Below are 17,116 nucleotides of genomic sequence, written 5' to 3'. Positions count from 1 at the left end.
ATTTCACAATACATGTTTTAGAATCTATTCTACAATTAAGAATCTAATATATCAATTAAGAATCAAGTGCTACAGAAAGATAATCATAACAAGTTTATATTTCACAATACATGTTTTAGAATCTATTCTACAATTAAGAATCTAATACACCGATGAAGGGCGCCACGGCGGCGCCACCACCTCCGTGCAAGGTGTCAATATTAGACTCTTAAGCATTATTTTTGTGAGAGAACTGATCCAGATTAAGAAACACAAGCAACTAACTCTCACGGCACAAAGGCATATGGTAACCTGTTGCTCTGACCCTAGTAACTCAAGACTATATTGGCTAGGGGTCAAAGAAAGTGTAGCGGTAGCATCTATTTTCAATTGTACTATAGAAAAAATAGAGATAACAGTAGCATATGTTTTCAGTTTTGCTTGAGAACAAGTACCATCTGCATTCTCAAACATCTAAATTGCTCATGAAGCTAAGCAATTAATAAACCAACCACTACTTAATCATGGTCCACTGAATGCTTATATAGGTTCAAAGAAGTCTCGGATTGAAAAGACAGTGTTTCACCAATGAAAAAAATATCATATCCTTTGAGATTCAGATATGAGATGAGCTATGAAATATATACCTGAAACAGAGCCTTGATAATCGAAGCAAAAGTAGTGGATGTGGTTCGCCTGATCACCACTAAGAGAAGATGTTCTTGACAAAGTGATCAATGTATAGTAAAAAAAATCTATAAATTTCATCTGTAAAGAAACAATTATGTGGTTGTTTGTTAGATGCAATTATCAGGTATTTGTCCTATTCCTGAGCTCACTAATATAAGCTTGTTTTTATTCATTATGTTGTAGAGTCCATTGAGTAGTTTATAACTGCATTAGATTCATGGTTCTTGTAAGTCCTAGAGTGGAATGAGGATGTAGTCCTCAGCAATCCAACTATTAATTCTATCATGTTATCACTTTCCACTTTGAAATGTTTCAACATGTTGGACCAAATTTAAACAAAGAATGAGAATAGAACAAGCTGTGTGGCATAATGGAATTTGCCGCACTTTTGCACTAATGCTAGGAATGAAGGCGACTTTGTTCTGCTGCAAGGCATAGCAATTCAGATCCATTTTTTTAATCGCTTTTCATTTATTATATTTTGATAAGCATACTATATGAGACATGACAATGTTTCATGGATCAGGAAACAAACCTGCAGTGTTTCGAAGATGTGGATCACTAGATCTACTGAACCAGACGACATGTACCAGCCATCTGGAGACCATGATTAGTTAGCCAGAGCTGACCGGGACTTGCTGCTCTCTTGCTTCCAACCAAATACATGAGCCTCGATTTTAGTAAGCCTGACATCCAATAAGCGCAGCTGTCTGCCTAGAGCTCTGTCAACACGAGGAAACAAATAAAGACTGTTTAAGCACGCAGCGCAACAAAGAAAAGAGCACTACTGATTAGGACCCTACATAATAACTGTAGATCTCAATTAGTTAATGATTTTCTTTTTAAAATTATAGCTCGAGCAGTATATTGAACTTGTAAGTTATAATGCAAGAATAGGTTTAGATTAACTCAAGGGTTAAAGATAACAGCTACAAAATCTTCCATTATTCAAGAAACAATATTTAAAAAAAATCACTTACCCTGTCTGCACCATGCATTAGTTGAAATCGCATGGATTTGTTAAAACACTCGTGCAGGAGTGATGCAGCATGGATGTTCATCAAGGACAGTAGAACAAAGCTTATCCACCAGAGCTGCATCAGAAGGTAAGTAATCACCGCATGGAGACACCGGAAGGCAAGTAAATAAAATAGAATAAAACTCACGGAATCACTGGCAGGCAAATAATCACCGCATGAAGACACTAGAATGCAAGTAAATAAGACCCTGTTTGGTTTCTATAGGGGCGTCTAAAATTTCTGTCACATCGAATGTTTGGACACATGCATGGAGTATTAAATATAGACTAATTACGAAACTAATTGCACAACTTATGACTAATTTGCGAGACGAATCTTTTAAGCCTAATTAGTCCATGATTTGACAACGTGGTGCTACAGTAAACATATGCTAATGACGGATTAATTAGGTTTAAAAAATTCGTATCACGAATTAGCCTCCATCTATGTAATTGGTTTTGTAATTAATCTATATTTAATGCTCCTTATTAGTATCTAAATATTTGATGTGACATGAATTTTAGGAGCGACTAAAGAACCAAACACCCCCCTAAAATGGAATAAAACGAAAAGAGAATTATGGGAAGAGAAATGAATTTATTGGAATATCACCACACAATTTTCATGATCGTGATCCAAATCTCGTTTGTTGTCCTTCGCGTTGCGTGTTGACAACAAATACTTTTTTTTTTAAAAAAAATTATTGTCATGCCTCATGCGGGCTAGGATATTGTAAGTCCGAGTATACATGTTTTGGTAAGGCAGAGCATGGATAAATTCAATTCGATGCCTAGCAATAAATTTTCAGCCTTTGAGGCAACTGATGTTTGTCGTAACTTTCAGACAACAAGCTTCAAGCCTAACTTTTATTTCAGATTCATTACGATAATGAATGTGTTTTTAAACATTATCATGGTATAATACACGCAAAAAGTTAAATTGATATATTCTTAATTTTGACTTGACTAACAAACATCTCATCAATTTATGTTGCACCTGTTGTAACGCACGTGTACTCATCTAGTGAACTGATAATTTGTTGGAACTTTAGCTAGTGGTTAGACCAACCACAAGTGCACATGTTCGGCTGTTCCTTCTTTATTAGCGAATCCAGACCCGTTTAGCGCCAGTGCACCCGAAGCCCGTGCATGAGAAACCTGCCGCGTCCGTGGCCGCACGCACGTTATAAATTCACCCGCTCCGTCTCGACACCTCTCCCACCCGCGCCCGCACCGCACCAACCCCGCTTTCCTCCTAATCACCCCCAAAACCAAAACCCAAACAAAACTTGTCCTCCTAGGACAATCGCCGACGTCGCCGGAGGCTTCGCCGGAGCAGCCAGCGCCGACGGTAAGACATTCCCGGCCCCGCCCGCTCCTTCCCGTTGTCCCGCAAGGCGCGAGGAATCGCCAGCTCGGCTCCCCCGGCTCGGCTTGTACCAGATCTCGCGTTCCGACGGGGATTTTATTGAAATTCGAGCTTGTTTGCTTAATAATCCTTCGCGCGCTCTGATGTGATTGCAGGTTGCTTTGCTCCTCCTCGTCCGGCACAGCGGTCAGGGCCAGCATGGCTTCGATTGCGCCTCCGTCTTCCTCCGTCGCTGCCCTCACCCGCCAACCGTAAGAAGCTGCTCTTGCCTGCGCCACTCCCTCACCAGTCCCCGCCCGTATTGCTTGTTCGCATGTTTGCGCCGGCTCGGTTTGTTCTATAGGAAACAGGAGGGAGGGGTTGCCCCTACCGACATTTCTTTGTGGCTCGGTTTGTTGATCGTCTTCGTCTCTTCGATTTGGTCCGCTTTGGAGCACAAAAATCGGCACGAAAGGCCACGTTTTTGCATGCCTGATATAATCTATCTCAACCTGTGTGAACTTGTCAGTAAACTGAATAATTGATGAAGCGCAGGAGAACATAGTTGCAATTTTTACATGCCAGTGATGTGAAAGAGTATCCTTGGCAGTTGGAACTTTTTCGAAAGGACGGCAAAAGCTTTGCCGCAAGTCTAGAGAAAAATATTGTAATGTTCATTAATAAAGCCACGCTCATTTTCGGCGTCTGAGAACGATTTTTGGTTTCTGATTGCCTGTTTGTGACAATGCAGGGTGCAGTTTTTGAAAGGGTGCAGTGTATCCAAGGAGACAAAGGGACCCTTCTGCAGTGTCTTCACTGCAAATTCAAACAGAACCAAGGTGAAATCAGTGAGCTTGAGAGTAGCATCATCCTTCAAAAGTGATGGTAGCTATCCATCTGGCGGTGTCTCTGCGAATGGCGACACGCTATTGCCAAAAAGCACATCCATCCGTGGCCAGGACCATCCGGTTGCTGACCCTGTACTCCCAATGGATTCCATGATTACGCCAGAAATCCTCTCTACTAATTTGGCACGTGTTGTGGAGAAGTTCTCAGATGATGACACAGATACTGAGCTTGATTTGGATAGCCCGACAGAGGGCTTCGCATCGATTGCAGATGCCATTGAGGACATACGACAAGGAAAAGTTAGTATATCTTGAAATTTTCTTATGGTATCTTGTACTTCCATCTCATCTAATGCTGTGCTAACATTGGTTTGTACTTGAAGCTTGTGATTGTCGTTGATGACGAATCAAGGGAAAATGAAGGAGATCTGATAATGGCTGCCTCCTTGGTTACCCCAGAGGCTATGGCTTTTATAGTAAGGCATGGGACAGGAATTGTTTGTGTCAGCATGAAAGAAGATGATCTGGAAAGACTTAACCTTCCTTTGATGGTTACCACAAAAGAAAACGAGGAGAAGCTATGCACTGCTTTCACTGTTACAGTGGTATGATATCATCGTCATTACTATTTTGATATTGATATGGTAATCTTTTGTTGTTTTTTGTCAGAAGCATGTACACGTAGCATTGTTGTCTTCACGATTGGTTTCCGTATCAAATAAATAGCTCATACGCAGGAGCTGTTGCTGTTTATTACATGCTGAAATAGTAGATGCGTTGATCGAGTGATTTTTGTTCATACTTGGATTTCTAGAACAGCTGGCTGTTATCCATTTGAATTCAGTTTTGGTATGTGATTCTGTTGTCCTGGAACCTGTTTTTCGTAAAAGGGGGAAAAAACTTCCTTCTTTACTGTTCCTGCTACCTTCCTGCTGTGGCAATGAATTTGAGATAATTCTATACTGTTATTTTTGGACAATGCGTTGTTTAGTGTTCTGTCACATGATTAGTTTGCTCTTTCTTTACTGTTCCATTCAGATAGTGACTCTGCAACACTTACATTGTATTGAATATTAAAAGTGAGCTAAGTTTCTATTCTTTTTGTGTTTATAGGCTTACTAAGTTAACGATGCTTATAGCTGTCTATTTCAATGATTTAGGGAAATAGCTATCCAAGTTGCCTATTTATGATCTGGTCCCTATGAAACTTCTTCGATGTCAGTAATGTTTTGCTTCTCAGGATGCAAAAGAGGGCACAACTACTGGGGTATCTGCCAAGGACAGGGCAAAAACAGTCATGGCTCTTGCATCTCCTCACTCTAAGTCTGAGGACTTCAACCGCCCTGGTCACATTTTCCCTTTGAAATTCAGAGAAGGGGGTGTTCTGAAACGAGCTGGACATACCGAGGCATCTGTTGACCTTGCTATGCTGGCTGGATTACCTCCTGTTGCTGTCCTTTGTGAGATTGTGGATGATGCAGATGGTTCCATGGCTCGCCTACCAAAGTTGCGTGTCTTTGCAGAAAGGGAGAATTTGAAGATTATATCTATTGCTGACTTGATTAGGTGAGTTTGAATTACAGAAACTTCAGCTTCTGATGCTTGACATGTTGCTACTAAGACAGTAGTCAGCATCTAGCTAGCATACGTCAATGTGTTACAGTGTTAGTACCACTTTCACTTACCATTTAACACTTCTCTTCGATTATTTCATAATTACACTAAAACATTGTTTGCTGGCAAAAAATAAAAGAAAAAAAGGATCTGAAAGTGTTTTCAGGCAGAGACCTACAATTTTTTCTCTATCCTAGTTGTACCATATGATTCAAAGTGAGGTACTTCATATGGTTGCAAGAATTTTTTTTGAACAAGTATGGTTGCAAGAATCATATTAGTTCCTATGGCTGGCTATGTGCATGCCTCTTCTGTGTTCTTATGTTCTGTTGCTGGTGATCCTTGAGCTATTGACTGGTATGCTAACAGGATTTTATCTGTTTCAGGTATAGGAGGAAAAGAGACAGACTGATTGAACGTGCTTCTGTTGCACGCTTGCCTTTGAAATGGGGCAATGTCCGTGCCTATTGCTACAGATCTGTTATTGATGGCATTGAGCATATTGCCATGGTGAAAGTAAGTCACTGCAGTACTATTTTGCCTCTGTAGAATTTAGTTTAGTAAGGTATTACTGTTTGTACAACACCTGATCTAACTATCAATCTCATACCCAATGATCGTCAGGGTGATATTGGTGATGGCCAAGACATTTTAGTGAGGGTGCACTCTGAGTGCCTCACAGGCGACATTTTTGGATCGGCAAGATGTGATTGTGGTGACCAGCTTGCGATGGCAATGGAGATGATTGAGAAGGCTGGAAGGGGTGTATTAGTTTATCTCCGTGGACATGAAGGAAGGGGTATTGGTCTGGGCCACAAGCTTCGTGCTTATAACTTACAGGATGATGGGCGTGATACTGTGGAAGCTAATGAGGAACTTGGTCTTCCTGTGGACTCACGGGAATATGGGATTGGCGCACAGGTAAAACTTAATTATCTCTCAAGTTATTGTGGAACCTTTCTCCATAACACTTCCTTTTTTCTGAAGTCTGCTGGTGTAGGAAAGTTGTATGATACATTTTTCTAGAGCTCCAACTTGAATTTACTTGAAGGCATTGAAGAATTTCATGCCTGTTGCAGTTCTGAAACTGTAATGTGCATCGAGTGAAGTAACCTGTCGTGTGATGAGTAGGTCACTGACATTTCACTACTTTGCAGATATTACGGGATCTAGGAGTCCGTTCAATGAAGCTGATGACTAATAATCCTGCAAAATATAGTGGTCTGAAGGGTTATGGACTGAGCATCGCGGGCAGGGTGCCCTTGATTACGCCAATTACCAGCGAGAACCGTAGGTACCTGGAGACCAAAAGAACAAAGATGGGACATGTATATGGATTGGCTAATGCGCAGGCTAACCAACCAGGTGGCAGCCAGAGCACAGAAGAGAAGCATTAGGCCCAACAAAGCGCGTTGGTGGTGGCACAAAGAGTGATACGATTTCTTCTTTTGGGGAACACGTGAAATTATCTCCCCACGAACTCCGTTCGGCTTGCTGAATCTTGGCTGAAACTGGCTAAAAAACACTGTTCTAGCTGAATTGTTGTGAGAGAAAAACACTGTTCCGGCTGAAAAACAAGCCAAACAAGCCGGTTTTGGATAAGCCGAACGGGGCCATACTTCCGTAGATTCTTTGGCAAAGAAGGCGGCGATGTTTCAGTAGATTGATTTGTTCTTCAATTGTAACCGTAGGTTTCAAGATGGCTAATAATGAATGGCGTTGAGCTTTGTCGCCTTGGTGGTGTGGTTGTCCCGATGGAGTTGTGATCGAATGGTGGAGTGGCGGAGCCTAGATTTTGCAGTAGGGTATTCCATATAAAAAAAATCCTAACGCAAATAAGAAATATACTGGACCTATGTTCATAGCGTAGAAGGGTGGGCCTGGTGTAATTAGTAGAGTCTTACCATTGATATCTTTTCTCAGACTCCGCACAGTGCAGGAGCTCTCTGCATTGGCGTAATGACCACAATAAATCCATAGTAATAACTCTAGATTTGGTGTGGCTTTTCGCTGCCCTTTCCCCGCGAAAAACCATAGAATGAGTGGTTTAGTGGAGATGCTAGTTGGCCATGTTTGAGTTGAAATGTCAGTATTGCTTTTGGTCTAGCTTTTTCAAAAAAAAAAGTTTTGAGATGTTTGGATCGTCACTGTGAAGTACCCCTACCAACTCGTTTGCAATTTTCCCCTAAAAAAAATCATTTGCAATTTCGACTAATCTGGTGGCCGGCCTCGTCAGATTGACGTGAGGCTGTGTGAGGGCTTCACCAAAGCTACACGGTGGTCTGCTGCCCCTGCCTCCACCTCTTCAACGAGCCTCCATGTCATAGTAGATGGTGGCCTTGCAGGTTGACAGAGACTCCTGTAGACGAGTCGATGGTCTCACCTAGGGATGAAAACGGATCGGATACGGATATCACCGATATTACATTTGTTTTCATATTTTTGTCCGGATTTGGATTCGAATACAGATAGCGTCAACTATGTCGGATAGGATACGATTGGATATCGACATCATAAATATGCGATTTGAGTATTCGGATACGGATACGGTATCGGATGTTGGATATCCAGACTCGGATACGGACAGATCTCAACCCCTCTAAACGGATTCGGTTTCGAATACGGTCGGAAAATATCCGTACCGTTTTCATCCCTAGTCTCACCTAATAAAAGCTGTAAGCAGCAATCTGGCACGTGTTGCGGAGACAGAGCGGCACGGAGCGACCGAGCGACGGACCTACACGGAGGCGGATATGACGCACATTCTAGGCCCGGTGAGGAGGCAGATATGACGCACATTCTAGGCCCGGTGAGGAGGCAGATATGACGCACATTCTAGGCCCGGTGAGGAAGCATGCCATCTATAGCCTGCGTTGAGAGTTCTAGCAACCCAAATCATCAATTGTCCTATTTACTTGGCTGATAAGCCATGATTGAAAGTACCGTTGATGATTTGTTACAAGAGATAAATACGATTCGTTGATTAAAAAAATACGGCTTATAAACCAAATAAGACGAATGTCTACGAGGCTGAGGCTTTTGGCGTGAGGCATACGTGAGGTGTGGCCCACGTTGAAGAAGCCCTGAGGCGACTGAGTAGTGGCCCGGCGGTCGCCGACTCCCAACAACCCCCGGCGTAGCCTGCGTGGCTGCGTTTGTGTCTACGCCAGCCATCGTAACAAAGAGCCAACCGAAAACACCCGCCTCGGCCTCCGTCAGCCACTACTCAGTCCACTGCAGACACAGAAGTCACGCGTCGGCGTCGTGAAGCCATCGCGCGCTCGCGTCGCACTCCCCGCGGGCAAAGTTTTTCCACCACGCACCGCGTCGGGCAAAGTTTAATGCGGCGTGCGAAGGAGGCAGGAAGTTACTGCACGCCCTTCTCCCTCCGCGGCGTTCCCGACTTGCCGTCGCCCGTCTCCTCGTTCTCACACTCCATCCGTCACCCACGAGCAAGCGGGCCGCGCACCGGCCACCGTCTCCGGCCTGACCTGACCGGCTTGCATCGATGGGTCCGCTACCAGACAACAAGAACTCTTCGTACTGCGACGGCGGCCACGGCCCTCTCGAGTGCCCGCCTGATGAGTTACCAGCTCCACCGCCGCCTTACCCTCCTCCTTCCCCCGCCTCCCACGGCCGCAGCACCTTCGTCACCGCTCTCATCATCGCCGTCCCGGTGCTCGCCTTCCTCGCCCTCTGCCTCTCCATATTTATCTTCGTCCGGCGCAGGCGGCTGCGGCGGCGGCAAGAGGCGCTCCTCGAAGCCGCCCTGACCCCGGCGGCGCCAGCAACCTTCCCCGACGACGGCCCCGGGGAAGAATTCGTGCACCACGTGTGGCACATCCGGACCGTTGGGCTCGACGAGGCGGCGATTGAGTCCATCGCGCTCACGCGGTACCGCGCCGGCGGCGGCGGCGTGCTCGGCGCCTCCGACTGCACCGTCTGCCTCGGCGAGTTCCAGGACGGCGAGCTCCTCCGGCTGCTCCCCAAGTGCGCCCACGCGTTCCACGTTCAGTGCATCGACACCTGGCTCCGCGCCCACGTCAGCTGCCCGCTCTGCCGCGCCGACGTAGTGATGGACCCAGCCGCCGCGGCCGCCGACGCCTCGGCCGAACAACCCCCGGGCGCCGATGGCGCCGACGCCTCGGCCGAACAACCCGCGAGCAATACCCGAACCATGGAACAGGAGCGGCACGGTCAGCAGGCCAACGAGCAGCAAGAGCTACGTGTCCAAATCGATCAGCCCGACCACTCCAGCTCGCTGGACCGACCACATCGGCAGATTCGGCACCCCGGAACACGGGCACAGAACTTTCGGCGGGTGGCTTCCATGGACTCGCCGTGGCCACCGACGGCGTCAGCCGAGGAGGCTCCTGAAGACGAGCAGGCCGGTGCCGAGAAGCAGGGGACTGGCGGTGCTGTTTGCTGCGAGGTGTCACCAGAACCTGGTCATCAGCTGAAGAGGTCATTGTCCGCCAGCAGCCGGTGGACGCTCCTCTCGCGGCATGGCCGCGCGCGCAGCTCGCTTCTGCCGCTGTGATGGAACGGGGACCTCTATCTCCTGCGTAAGGATGGATTTTTTTGCCTGTCACTGATCACGCTTGTTTCTGCTGATACTCTGTACAGCTTGCAAGTTCAGCGCAGAGGTTTGCTCTACAGTCACACCTGCATTTCAGTCAGGTACAGAAAAATGAAAAGTCTCGCTGGAGAATCACTTGTATACAGTACACCTCGTTTTTGAGTCTTGTATTATGGTAGTATCAACTTGTTCTTTGCAAGATTCAGAGGAATGCCTGGACTGATAAAAAAAAAATCCAAATGTTCTCCCTGTAACTGAAACTCCATCTATAGGTTCTTTCTTTTACGAGCACCGAGTTCAAGCTATTTTCGCTTTTCAGTATTTTTTATATATGCGGAAAGTTAAAAGTTATTCAAAGATTTTTATGGACAATTTCTCCTGGTGAATTTTCAAGAGAATTCCATGAACAACTTTTAGTGATAACTTCTATGACTACGAGATCGTTTGAGAGAATATCTCGATTTCCTTGGTATGACTTTCCATGCATATTTCTTCGAACAAAGGTTGTTTGAAAACATTTTTTTTTCTCGACCACACAGAAGGTTTGCGCGTTTTAGTATTAAGATAGAGGAAAACCTTAATACTGTTGAGAATTATTATTTAGTACTCAATTAGAGATTAATCCAAGATTGTCTTTTCACCCATCTCTCTTTCACACTTGTAACCGTTCACATGGGCTCTCTCTACACACTGTTCTTTGGAATACAACACAGAATCATTTGCATCTCTGGCTTTTGTCTCGCTCTCTACTTCTAACACGTTATCACGCATGTTGGCTCTCCGCTGGTTACGGGCCAGAAAGCAAGAAGACGTCGATGGCCGACGATGCGGTTGCACGTCGTTTTCACTGCAGACCGTCGGCGTCATCTCTACCAACGAGCAAGGCCGGAGAAGATCGCCGACATCGCTGTCTTTCCTTTGAGGCACGCTCCTCCGCTGAGACGAGTTCGCGGGCGTCGCTGCTTCTATTACAAGTCTAGACGGAACAAGAACAGGCGATGGTGTTCTTCACACCGATGAAGAAGAACTCACGAATCACGATAACAACCATAGAGAATGAGTTTGTCGTTGTTTACCTTCCTCTCAACGCCTGTCCTTGCGGCCTTGCGACTGGACCGACGGCCGGCGGTGACCGTGGCCCGCTGCACCTGGCGGGCCCTAGCGGAAGGGCACGCGCGCACGCATGGTCCCGCGGCAGGCGGCCTCCACGCCTCGGCCTCGAGCGGCCTTGTGCCCGCGGTCGGCAGCCTCCGCGCCCGTGGCCAATTCCCTGCGGTCGGAGGCGTCTGCGCCTCCGGCGGCCGGCGCCCTGGGCACGCGCTCGCGACAGCGGCCCCCGCGGCCGGGCAGACATGGCCCGGTGCTCGGCGTCCCTCGCGTGGCTCTGCACCGCGGCGGCCAGCCGCGCGCGGCCTCTGGGCCGGCAGCCGATAGCCTGTGGCCCCTGTGCCCGGCGACTCGCGGCCCTGTGCCTGCGGCGGCCGGCTGCTCCCGCGGCAGCCCCGCGTGGTCTAGTGCCCGCGACTGGTGGCGACGACCGGCTGCTCCATGGCTTGTGCGACAGCGGCGGCGCCCTCACGGTCGAGGAGGCCCGAGGCCGAACGACGATGGGAAAGGATAAGGTTATGCAGATTTGCCCATAAACTCTTTTCCTTTCTGTGAATTACATGATAGTTCTGAAAGATTATCAATGTATATCAGATTTATGTTGTAGCCCTCGGATAGATTGTGCAATATATTGATAAATGCTTGTTTTAGACTTTACGTCTAAATAAATTATGATGCACAATATTTGCCTTGCGTAAATAGACGATTTTTTTGAGACATCGATCCTCAGAAATTGCATCATAATATATAATTGTAGATAAATTTACTATTGTCATGTTTAGATATGTTTTTTTGTGTCTACGATTTTCTGTTTTAGTCATGGACTCTAACAATATTAGTATGGTAGAGTTTTTACTCCTATACATTTTTTTAAACATATATAGTTTGTTGGTTTTGTTGTTTGCCAATTAATTTTAATTGCAACAAAATCGTAGCCCCTTAATTAATTGATAGTTAATTAAGGATGGATAGATTTAGGCTCATATGAGCCTAGTCCGAAAAAGAAAAATGACAGCTAAACCATTTTGCTAATGTGGCTAACATAGAAAGTGGATTTTTACTTTGAACCTATGGGATTTTGTATAGTAACTAGTCCATCACGCACGCCCTTGCGTGCGTAGTATATTAGGACGATTATCATATACAGATCTAGATTTTTTTTTGGCAACCAATTTGTTTCTCCTTGACCACCGCTGACTAAATAAATTCAGTTTAGTATGTTCAGAGAGAATGCTGATAAGATGAGTAAGTTAATATATAGACGCATGTAACCTGAAGATCCAAATGGGCAAAAAAGGAGCGCATACCTAGTTGATGCTGGTACCATTGAGAATCGACATATTGAATATGTAAGAAACTAGGAAGGCAAATATAACCAGGAAATGACATATGTGGAAAAACGTGAACAAACTGCACATATAAATACATTAGTGAACCACGAAATCAAAGAATTAATTGAACTGAGAGGTGAAAAATACACTACCTATACACAGGTAACTGGATTGTGTAAGAAGAGACGACAAAGCTACAAGAATATGAATTACCATTATGCAAGAAGAATAGGTAATATGAAAAATAGCAGCATTTATATAACAAAGATAGTAGATATTGCCAACAAAATATTTCTTTTCAAACTAACCTTTGGGTTTCAGAATTTCTGAAAGCGCTATGGTGCCAAACTCAAAGGCATTACCATTTCAATAATCAACAACTCAACTAAGACACTACATGGAGTAAGTAATGGGAAAATAAGCTGAGTAAACAGGCACACACGAAATTGTATCATAGAAAACAGCTCAGGACTACAGACTACATCCACATTCAGTGGAAAAGCAACTAAGTGCTAGGAGGGTAAATGTGAACGATCCATTTGTTATTGGTCAAAGCCTTTTGGATTGTGTTTTTTTTTCCGACATGTTTTTTTGATACAAGGTTGGTGCAATGTTTTTTGAGGTATTTCCCTCTATCCAGGGAGAGGTCCAGAATGCTCCTTTTTTCCATCTCCAACGTTGACTACAGCTGATGCATTGAAAGGACAGTGGCTTCATGCAAGCTGATTTATCTGCAAGTGTTTAGCAATATCATTAGGTTTTAACAAAGCCTCTATATCAGTGTTCATATCAAGTTCAGGGGTGTGCACACAGGAAAAAGAACCTAGCCAAATTTAGATAGTCCTGCAAGAGGGCAACAGGTTACTGGTAAAGGCATAAAAGGTCATAGTTGTCTTGTGACTGAAGAGACCAACATTCAGTTTTGGATTTCCGTGTGGATCCAGCATATAGCATGTAAGAGGATTGTATCGAATTCATTATGGGAAAATGATCATAAGAACACAAATTTATTCAATAACATTAGTTGTCCGGTAACTAAGAATGCAATTTCTCCAAGACCAGCAGCATGACTACTGTGATGGGGAGGGAATAGCCTAGCTTCACCCTCGACCATCCAACTATTCAAATGTACATCGATATGGTTGTCAAACTATTTTTGTAGGGAAACAGTGAAATCAATAGTTTAGTTTTGTTGTCATTGGTTATAATCTCCCAGGTATATTAGGCATCATGCCTTACCTCATGTAGCATCCCTACAATTCTGAATGATTTGTTGTTGACATTGCCAAAATAATGGAGACTTAGACAAAAAAAAAGGGGGAAATATGTAACAATGGTGAAACCTCGTTGAATCTTTCTCCCCTGTGCTGCACAACAACTTCATGAACCTGAAAACATGTACAATACGACATTTACTTGCTTTAATACTATGAACTGAAAAAAGGGGCGTACCCAGTGCAGAGAGCTTCCACTCTATGCGGGGTCTGGAGAAGGGTGTCAGTGGCAAGCCTTACCCTCGCATGTGCAATGCGAGGAGACCGCGACTCGAACCCGGGACCTTCCGGTCACAGGCAGTAACACTATGAACTGAAGTAGAGGAAAAACACTAAAAATAGCGTTTTTGGTGCAATAGTAAAAAAAACAGTGCTATGGAGACAATTGTAGATTATAATCCTAGCTTTTGTAAGAAAACGCAACAGACTAAATATCTAATCAAAAACTGTATCGTCTAATACATGCACTGCTATCTTCTCATGGAGGACTCGCTTGACCACAAGCGATCACGGATTGATTCCGTAATTAACTTACGTAATTGGCAAATCTAAAGCAACTGGGTTCATAATCCACAAGCAAGTAGCACCTGTAGCAGCTGTACTAAACTACAACCCACCAAAAGTGTAATATAAATTTAAAAAATCAAAGTAAAGATCAACCAAATCGATGTACATACAAATGTATAAGATTGAGGATGCAAAAATATAAACCTTCATGATGCAGGAAGGTATTTGGTGCCCAAAGGAGGTTGAAGAATGGCGTGTTACCTATATGCAGTTTGCATGTCGGAGGGTCGGCAACACCTGTAGCGGCTGCATTGAACTACAATCTTAAAAAATATAATACAAATTTACAAAATCAAGCTAAAGGTCCACCAAATCGATCTACATATGTATTACATCAAGGAAGCACAAATCAAAGTTTCATGGTACAGGAAGGTAACTGGTGCCCAAAGGATGCTACCTATTGCAGTTTGCATGTCAGAGGGCGAGGCTGGTGACAGCACGTTGAACACAGACACCACAACTCAGCATCCTGTGGACGCAATTCAGCATATGTTCGTAAATCAAAGAAAGCGAAGCAGACGATGAAAGTAGGCAAGAGCGATAGCGTAAGTCTGCACACACAAAAAAAGAGCGACCAAAAAGAATAAACTTGTTTGAGCAACACAGCCAAGTTCTGAAAGGAAAATTGAGATACGAAGGTACCATCATAAAATAAAGGCAGCAGAATATATGTTCACGTACATAAATTAGAAAGGCATAATGCGGAATCTATCTAGCCTAAGATATTTGTGGCGTGTAGGCACAACATAAATTAGAAAGGCACAATGCGGAATCTATGTAGCCTAAGATATTTGTGGCCTGTAGGCACAACCATAGAGCAAAGGGACATTATATATAAGGGTCCTTACGAATTAAGAGTCACCATAGAACCAAGCTGCTATAATAGAGTGTTTGGACACCTAGTCAATAGATATAGGCAGTATTCAATGTAACAACCATTATAAAGAAAACATGTCCCAAAATTAGGTTAAGGATGAGCTCACCGGCTGAGTGAATTTGGATAGAGCACTTGCTTCATCATGAACTTGTATTTGCAACCAGGCACATCATCCTGACAGCATTGTCTCCCAAGCGAAGAGAGTCCCATAGCAACTTCTATCTGCAACACCATGACCAAATCAGCACCTCGATCTCACACCACCAGAAGGCATGGATACACAAGATGCGATAGGAATAAGACTGGAACATTTTTTTCCCTGAGATCAAGCGTAGTGAACATTTAGAGGTTGCCAGATTTCATAAACCTCATAGGACACAGTAGGTGATAAGTTCATAATTAAAAGTTGCCCAATGTATTATTCACAAAATTTAGAAGCTACAATGGTCGATACATAATAAAATGTACTACTCTATGTTTTTGGATCTACGACGACTTTGTGTAGTACACAATAATTAGGGACAAATAGAGGAGAAAAGGAAGCTTGGAAAATGTGATTACCTCTGGTCAAGCAAACTCCCAAAATCGAGTTGGACTACTTGGCGATGTCGATGACAGATACGGTGCACTAGATCCGTCCCTTTTGGTCGCGCTGACATCATCTCACGAAACCCAATCAAAAGAAATAGCCATCTTAGGAAACCCAGTCAAAAGAAATAGCTAGGGTTTCATGGAGGAGCGGAGCACACGCTCACCATCGGGAGGAGGCGTTGCGGAGCCCATGGGGAGGATGTGGGAGAGGCATGGGGACCATCGGGGTCCACCCACGCCGGAGCGCCGCCCGCCGAGGGCGCTGCCTTGGCTGGTGTCCGCCGCCGCACCGAGAGGGAAGGAGAGAGAGAGAGATAGGAAGGGGAGGGAGGCGAGAGGTAGGCGAGGGAGAGAGGATGAGGAGGAGAAGGAGGAGCAGGAGACAGAGGACGAGGAGGGCGATTGGCGCCGCCGTGCCACACTCGTGCCCGTTTCCGCGTCGGGAGGAAGAGGCCGGCAGAGAGAGCAAGGAGACAGAGAGGACGGGGTGAGAAGAAGAATCAGGAAGGAGAAGATGAAGCTGTTGTATATATTTGACTTTTTGATTCAGACAAGAAGCGAGAGAAGTAGAACAGAAGTGAGAGAAGTCAACTAGAAGCATAAGAATCGGTTGTCGTCGAGAATCCACTTCGAGCAATCTAGGACGTTGAACTAAAGATCGGACGGGCAGGAACATTTGGAGCGATGTGGATGGGCTAGGAGGCGTCCAAAGCAAACTGCCTTAATATATTAGGAGCGACGTGGATGGGCTAAGAGGCGTCCAAAGCAAACTGCCTTAATATATTAGAATGCCACTAGCCCACTGTAGCACCACGTGCTTAGTAAGTTTTCTTGTTTTAATAGTATCAGTACAATACAGTAGAGTGTTTATTCATGTACTTTGTTGACCTTGTTAATTAGGTAATTTTTCTATAAATTGCATTTTAACAACGGTAGATCCTCTTAATTAAGTGTTTCTTAATTAATGGTGGATTATGCAAAAATGTTATATTCTTGGATACATTTGGGATCCTAACACAAGTAATGGAGTCCTAGGCATTTGCTGCACTTAATTCATCTTGAATTATTCGGCCCAGAGACCGTGCCTATGGTAGTGGGTATTCACCTATTACTGAGAGGTCTACATCATGTTTATTTAAACTTGATGATTACCTACATTGTGTTGTCCCAAATAAGTGTTTTAGAAATATTAGAATGGTACACTTTTATGGTGACTACCATCATCCATTATTAAAGGCTATACGCAGGTGGTAGAGTCTTAGGCATTGTCTGCGGCATATTCCTATGAATATA

General features: G+C 44.6%; 2 protein-coding genes and 1 long non-coding RNA gene across 8 annotated transcripts; 2 read left to right on the top strand and 1 right to left on the bottom strand.

Moving 5' to 3' along the window:
• The first annotated feature begins 2,904 nt into the window (after window positions 1-2,904).
• On the top strand, window positions 2,905-7,232 carry LOC136467199 (probable bifunctional riboflavin biosynthesis protein RIBA 2, chloroplastic). 3 transcript variants are annotated; one of them, XM_066465798.1, is made up of 8 exons: window positions 2,905-3,038; window positions 3,212-3,307; window positions 3,787-4,183; window positions 4,267-4,488; window positions 5,124-5,449; window positions 5,884-6,013; window positions 6,122-6,418; window positions 6,655-7,232. In XM_066465798.1, the coding sequence occupies exons 2-8, from the start codon at window positions 3,255-3,257 to the stop codon at window positions 6,892-6,894; spliced, it is 1,665 nt and encodes a 554-aa protein (XP_066321895.1). In that variant the 5' UTR covers window positions 2,905-3,038; window positions 3,212-3,254; the 3' UTR covers window positions 6,895-7,232. The 3 variants fall into 3 exon arrangements, with proteins under 3 accessions (XP_066321895.1, XP_066321896.1, XP_066321897.1); XM_066465799.1 differs by lacking the exon at window positions 6,655-7,232 and adding an exon at window positions 6,485-6,553; XM_066465800.1 differs by having other exon boundaries at window positions 2,935-3,038; window positions 3,212-3,702.
• A 1,257-nt stretch (window positions 7,233-8,489) lies between these two features.
• Window positions 8,490-10,330, top strand: LOC136467197 (E3 ubiquitin-protein ligase RING1-like). The gene has a single exon (XM_066465797.1). The coding sequence runs from the start codon at window positions 9,006-9,008 to the stop codon at window positions 10,035-10,037; it is 1,032 nt and encodes a 343-aa protein (XP_066321894.1). The 5' UTR covers window positions 8,490-9,005; the 3' UTR covers window positions 10,038-10,330.
• A 241-nt stretch (window positions 10,331-10,571) lies between these two features.
• LOC136467198 (uncharacterized) lies at window positions 10,572-16,173 on the bottom strand. 4 transcript variants are annotated; one of them, XR_010761538.1, is made up of 6 exons: window positions 15,988-16,173; window positions 15,794-15,884; window positions 15,339-15,454; window positions 14,753-14,824; window positions 11,153-14,618; window positions 10,572-11,052 (listed from the first exon to the last, which is right to left on the bottom strand). It is a non-coding gene; the product is annotated as an uncharacterized lncRNA (long non-coding RNA). The 4 variants fall into 4 exon arrangements; XR_010761539.1 differs by having other exon boundaries at window positions 10,572-13,245; window positions 14,557-14,618; XR_010761540.1 differs by having other exon boundaries at window positions 10,572-14,618; window positions 14,753-14,906.
• Between the last annotated feature and the right edge of the window lie 943 nt (window positions 16,174-17,116).

This window comes from Miscanthus floridulus, chromosome 7 (assembly GCF_019320115.1).
Source record: "Miscanthus floridulus cultivar M001 chromosome 7, ASM1932011v1, whole genome shotgun sequence".
Lineage (NCBI taxonomy): Eukaryota > Viridiplantae > Streptophyta > Magnoliopsida > Poales > Poaceae > Miscanthus > Miscanthus floridulus.
Note: the sequence above shows the minus strand (reverse complement) of the source record. Positions and strands in the feature narration are given on the sequence as shown.

Coding starts and splice junctions, on each gene's coding strand:
- LOC136467199 (XM_066465798.1), top strand. CDS start 3,255: ATGGCTTCGATTGCGCCTCCGTCTTCCTCCGTCGCTGCCCTCACCCGC. Junction 4,489..5,123: donor CTGCTTTCACTGTTACAGTG/GTATGATATCAT, acceptor TTTGCTTCTCAG/GATGCAAAAGAGGGCACAAC. Junction 5,450..5,883: donor TCTATTGCTGACTTGATTAG/GTGAGTTTGAAT, acceptor TATCTGTTTCAG/GTATAGGAGGAAAAGAGACA.
- LOC136467197 (XM_066465797.1), top strand. CDS start 9,006: ATGGGTCCGCTACCAGACAACAAGAACTCTTCGTACTGCGACGGCGGC.